Genomic DNA, 5,000 nt, shown 5'->3' with positions numbered 1-5,000 from the left:
GAAACCATTGGGGAAAACCTCTCCTGAGATGAATAAAGGACCAATGGGGGGACAGGGGGGGGGTGTTGTTAGTCCCAGGGGAGTACCTTTCTGGAATCACATCGCAACCTGCAAGACTCCCTCTCCCATAGCTCGGCAAGTCCCCCACGCAAGTCCGACACGTAGGTTAATGACCCATGACAGGGTGGGACGGCTATTGACTAGCAAAGAGTTCCTCAGACCTTTCCATGGTTTTCTTTCCCCTTCATCTGAGTGTCCAACAAAACCTCTTCACCAGCGGGTGACCAGTGATGGAACAGATTTATTCGAGTACAGAACGACCATACAGCATGTAGGTTACAGGGCAACAGCAGAAGTAAAGTTTTCTCATTTAGCACACACAGACACACATACACGCACACACAAACATACACACCCACAGTTTTTGAATGCTTGTAACAATGTCTTCTCACTGTCCTAGTTTTATAATGTTATAATCTTGTAGTATGTATATTTTCAGCAGTAATGCTGCTATACCCAATACACCGTACATTATTATTATTTTCAATATTACACACACACACACACACACACACACACACACACACACACACAGACACACACCCACACCCACACACACACACACACATATATATATATATATATATATATAAATACAAGCACGTACACACACACGCCTGCACATACACACACGCAAACACACACACGCATGCACACACATACACGCACACACACACGTACACACACACACACACACACACACACACACACACACATACACATACATACACATACACGCACACACACACACACACACACACACACGTACACACACACACACACACGCACGCACGCGCACACACACGTACACATACACACACACACAAACACCCAAACACACACACTTGGCAACCACTCACCGATCTGCCAATAGATCTCCCTATCGATGTTGAGGATGTGGAAGAAGATGTCTCGGCGAGCGAGTCGCGCAGCCAGGGTCAGCGGGATGAGTCCCTGGCGATTCCGTATGTTGATGGCACCGCCCAGCTCGTAGACCATGTCAAACATTTCCTGTAGGTGGGGCAGGTAACGCATGAATGCCTGGAAGTCGAGGAGGAGGAGGAGAACCAGGAGGAAGAGGAGGAGGAAGAGGAGAAGGGGGAAGAGGAGGAGGGGGAAGAGGAGGAGGAGGAGGAAGAGGAGGAGGAGAAGGAGAAGGAGGAGAAGGAGGAGGAGGAGAAAGTGGAGGAGGAGGAAGAGAAGTAGAAGGAAGTGGAGGAGGAGGAAGAGGAGGAGGAGGAAGTGTAGGATGAAGAGGAGGAGGAAGTGTAGGATGAAGAGGAGGAGAGGGAAGAGGAGGAGGAGGAAGAAGAGGATGAGGAAGTGGAGGATGAGGAAGAGGAGTAGGAGAAAGTGGAGGAAGAGGAAGAGGAGTAGGAGGAGGAGGAGGAGGCAGAGGAGGAGGAGGAAGAGGAGGAGGAAGAGGAGGAGGAGGAAGAGGAGGAGGAGGAAGAGGAGGAGGAAGAGGAGGAGGAGGAAGAGGAGAAAGAGGAAGAGGGGGAGGAGGAAGTGGAGGAGGAGGAAGAGGAGTAGGAGGAAGTCGAGGAGGAAGAAGAGGAGTAGGAGTAGGAGGAGTAGGAGGAGGAGGAAGAATAAGAACAAGAATAAGGACAAGGAGAAAAATGAGAAAGAGAAGGAGAAAGAGAAGGAGAAAGAGAAGAAGAACAAGAAGAAGAAGGAGAAAGAGGAGGAGGAGAAGAAGAAGAAGAAGAAGAAGAAGAAGAAGAAGAAGAAGAAGAAGAAGAAGAAGAAGAAGAAGAAGAAGAAGAAGAAGAAGAAGAAGAAGAAGAAGAAGAAGAAGAAGAAGAAGAGGAAGAGGAAGAGGAAGAAGAAGAAGAAGAAGAAGAAGAAGAAGAAGAAGAAGAAGAAGAAAAAGACGAAGACGAAGGAGTAGACGACGACAAAGAAGAAGAAAAAGACGAAGACGAAGAAAAAGACGACTATGATAAAGAGGAAGTCTATGAAAAAGAAAAAGCAAGAAGAAAACTGAGAAATAGAAGAACAAGAAGACGAAGAAGATTATAGGATCTGAGAGAGGAAGGGGACGGGAACAAGGTGAAGGTTAAGACGAATAGACGGATTCGGTAAATTGGTAAAAGAAAGAGTTCTACATTATATAAGACACTTCCTTTTGTCGGAGCAGGAAGAGCATGAATTCTTGAAGACCTAGAGAGACGAACAGAAAAATAAGGTGGAAAAAGAGAACAGGAAATTAAAAAAAATTGATTAATCAGAATAGGAAGAAGTGCTGGAAGAAGAAGATTGAGAATAGAAAGACAATTAGAGTTGCTACAATTAATTCAAATATTTCTTTACGTATATAGAGGGAAATATTAATCACTGGGGTTCAAGAAAAAGGAAATAGTAAAGATAGGAAATGAGAGAATAAATGAGAGCGATAAACAAGAAGAATGAAGGAAGAAATGTTTACGATATTAGAAACCACTCCCACCCATTCCACTCCCCTCCACCCTGCACCCTCCTCCCTACCTCTTATCTTGGCACCTCCTGGATGACGGGTCATCCCTGCATCCTGTCCACTGTCCTGGGTCAGAAGCAGTGTCGCAAGACACAGTACATCCACAGCAAGGCCGCTTCATAAATTCGGCGACCCCCCCTCTCCGTCCCCTCATGCAGAAAACGAGAAGAAGAGGAGAAATCCCTTCGGGCTGCGTCAAATATTTTCTCATACATACTTCCTCACCCCCCATCCCCCACCCACTCCCCCTCATGCATCACAGCATCCTCCATACACAACCCTTCTCCATTCACCTCTATCTTCTGTCCTCTCCCGTCCTTCCTCAACAGACATTCCTCTCTTTTGTAATGCCCCTTTCACCCCATCCATCCATTTCACCCAAGGACGCCCCCTCATATTCACTCCTTTCATCTCTGCCTTCCACACCTCTTTTACTAATCTTTCTCCACTAATTCTTTCCACTTGTCAAAACCATCCCAATACTCTTTCATCAACCCTATCTCCAAGCTCCCTTTCCACCCCTGTTCTCCTCCTCACCTCCTCATTTCTCACTCTATTTAGCCTAGTAACCCCTATCATACTTCTCAGACATTTCATCTCAAACACATTCAAACTCCTTCTATCTTCCTCTCTTATGTTCCATGTTTCTGACCCGTACAGTGCTGTTGGCACAATCACTCCTTCATATAACCTCCTCTTAGCAGCATCCATTCCCAGATGTCTATTTCTCATTACACTTTATCCACCAAGGCATTTACTCGCTTCTCTTAGTCTACATTCTACCTCCCTATCTATCTATCTATCTATATATATATATATATGTATATATATATATATATATATATACATATATATACATACATATATATACATATACTATATATATATATATACATACATATATACATATATATATATATACATATATATATATATATACATATATATATATATATATACATATATATATATATATCTGTGTGTGTGTGTGTGTGTGTGTGTGTGTGTGTGTGTGTGTGTGTGTGTGTGAAAAAGAAGAAAAAGAAGAAGATAAAGGAGAAAAAGGAGCAGAGGAAGAAGAATACAAAAGAAAAACATGAAATGATGAAAAGGAAGAAAAAGAACTAGAAAATGAAGAAGAAAATGTAAGAAGGAAAAGACGAAGAAAAAAGAAGAAAAAGAATAAGAAAAAGAAGAAAAATAAATAGAAGTAAAAAGAAAAACAAGAAGAAGAAGAAGAATAAGAGGAAGAGAAAGAAGAAGACGAAGAGGAAGAGGAAGAAGAAGAAGATGAAAAACAGCAAGAAAAAGAAGAAAATAAGAAAAAGTATAAAAAGAAAAAGAAGTCTTCGAAAAAAGAAAAAGAAAAGAAAGAAGAAGGAGAACAAAATGAATAATAAAAAGAAGAAAATGGAAAGAAGAATTATAATGTAGGGAAGGTTGACGTTGGGAAGAAGAGAACATTTCGGAGAAAGGTGTCCGTAAAAGTGAGTAACAGTATGATTAGGAATGACCTCATAATGAAGGAGTAGATTGGATCGCTGGAAGTGAAGGGATGCCGAAGAAGTTTCACAAAGTAAGTAGGAGATAGGGTGAGGCCTGGGGAAGATTTTCAGCTTTCTCAGGCCGAGATTAAACCAGATCTACTTTTGCTTCTTTATCATCATCTATTGCAAAATATATAACATCTCGGACTAGTTTCACACGTATCAACTTTTCGTCGTGTGCCGTCCACGTCACGACGCGACGTCGTGCCCTATGAACGATTCTAGTACGGCAATAAAACTCGCCTGTGCCTTTTCTAACCTATGTTTGACACATGAAAATACACGGCGTAGACCCTACTTGATCTACTTTCACCTACTAACTGCCCCTCCCCCTTCCGGTCTTGGTTTATATACCGTTTAATTGCTGAGATCAGCATCTGGTGAACGTAGTTAACAGTTTTACAATTTTAATCTTATTGTTCGTACAAATAGAAGGTTTAAACATGTTATATAAGGGTTTTGTTCTCTTATGCAGCTATTTATTATGATTTAATTTGTGTTTGGGTCTATTTGGGGGTGTGGTTTATGTGTGCTTTGGAGATGTGTTTCTGGTTACTTAGCCATTATCACGCACTGATCATGTGATGGTTGGTCACCTAGGGCGTAGATGGGTGTTCGTTCGTATATGTGTTGTGATGTAGTTTTTCATGGGTAATGTTATTATATATATGGTTACATATTTGAGAAAAAGACGTCATGTCGTGGATGGCGCACTGCAAAAAGCCGATACGTGTGAAACGAGTCTTACACACTACAGTGTTGACCCTATTCAGATTTATAAATTTCTCTAGTTATAGCCAAAATAAAATCTAGATAATATTTGTCAAGGAACTTCTCTACCGAATCAAATAGTTGGCCATAAGAGTATCTCTAAATTTGGAGTAGATAATATATTACGAACCACGTGGTACGAC

At 41.8% G+C, this 5,000-nt stretch overlaps 1 protein-coding gene across 1 annotated transcript in view; it reads right to left on the bottom strand.

Annotated features, from left to right (window-relative positions):
* LOC143026009 (uncharacterized) overlaps window positions 1-5,000 on the bottom strand; it is a 230,937-nt gene that overhangs the window by 147,801 nt on the left and 78,136 nt on the right. The window contains exon 6 of the mRNA XM_076185997.1: window positions 921-1,071. Within this exon, the coding sequence (XP_076042112.1) occupies window positions 921-1,071 (151 nt within the window). The remainder of the gene's footprint in view (window positions 1-920; window positions 1,072-5,000) is intronic.

This window comes from Oratosquilla oratoria, chromosome 6 (genome assembly GCF_046742065.1).
Source record: "Oratosquilla oratoria isolate Oo_2021 chromosome 6, ASM4674206v1, whole genome shotgun sequence".
Lineage (NCBI taxonomy): Eukaryota > Metazoa > Arthropoda > Malacostraca > Stomatopoda > Squillidae > Oratosquilla > Oratosquilla oratoria.
Note: the sequence above shows the minus strand (reverse complement) of the source record. Positions and strands in the feature narration are given on the sequence as shown.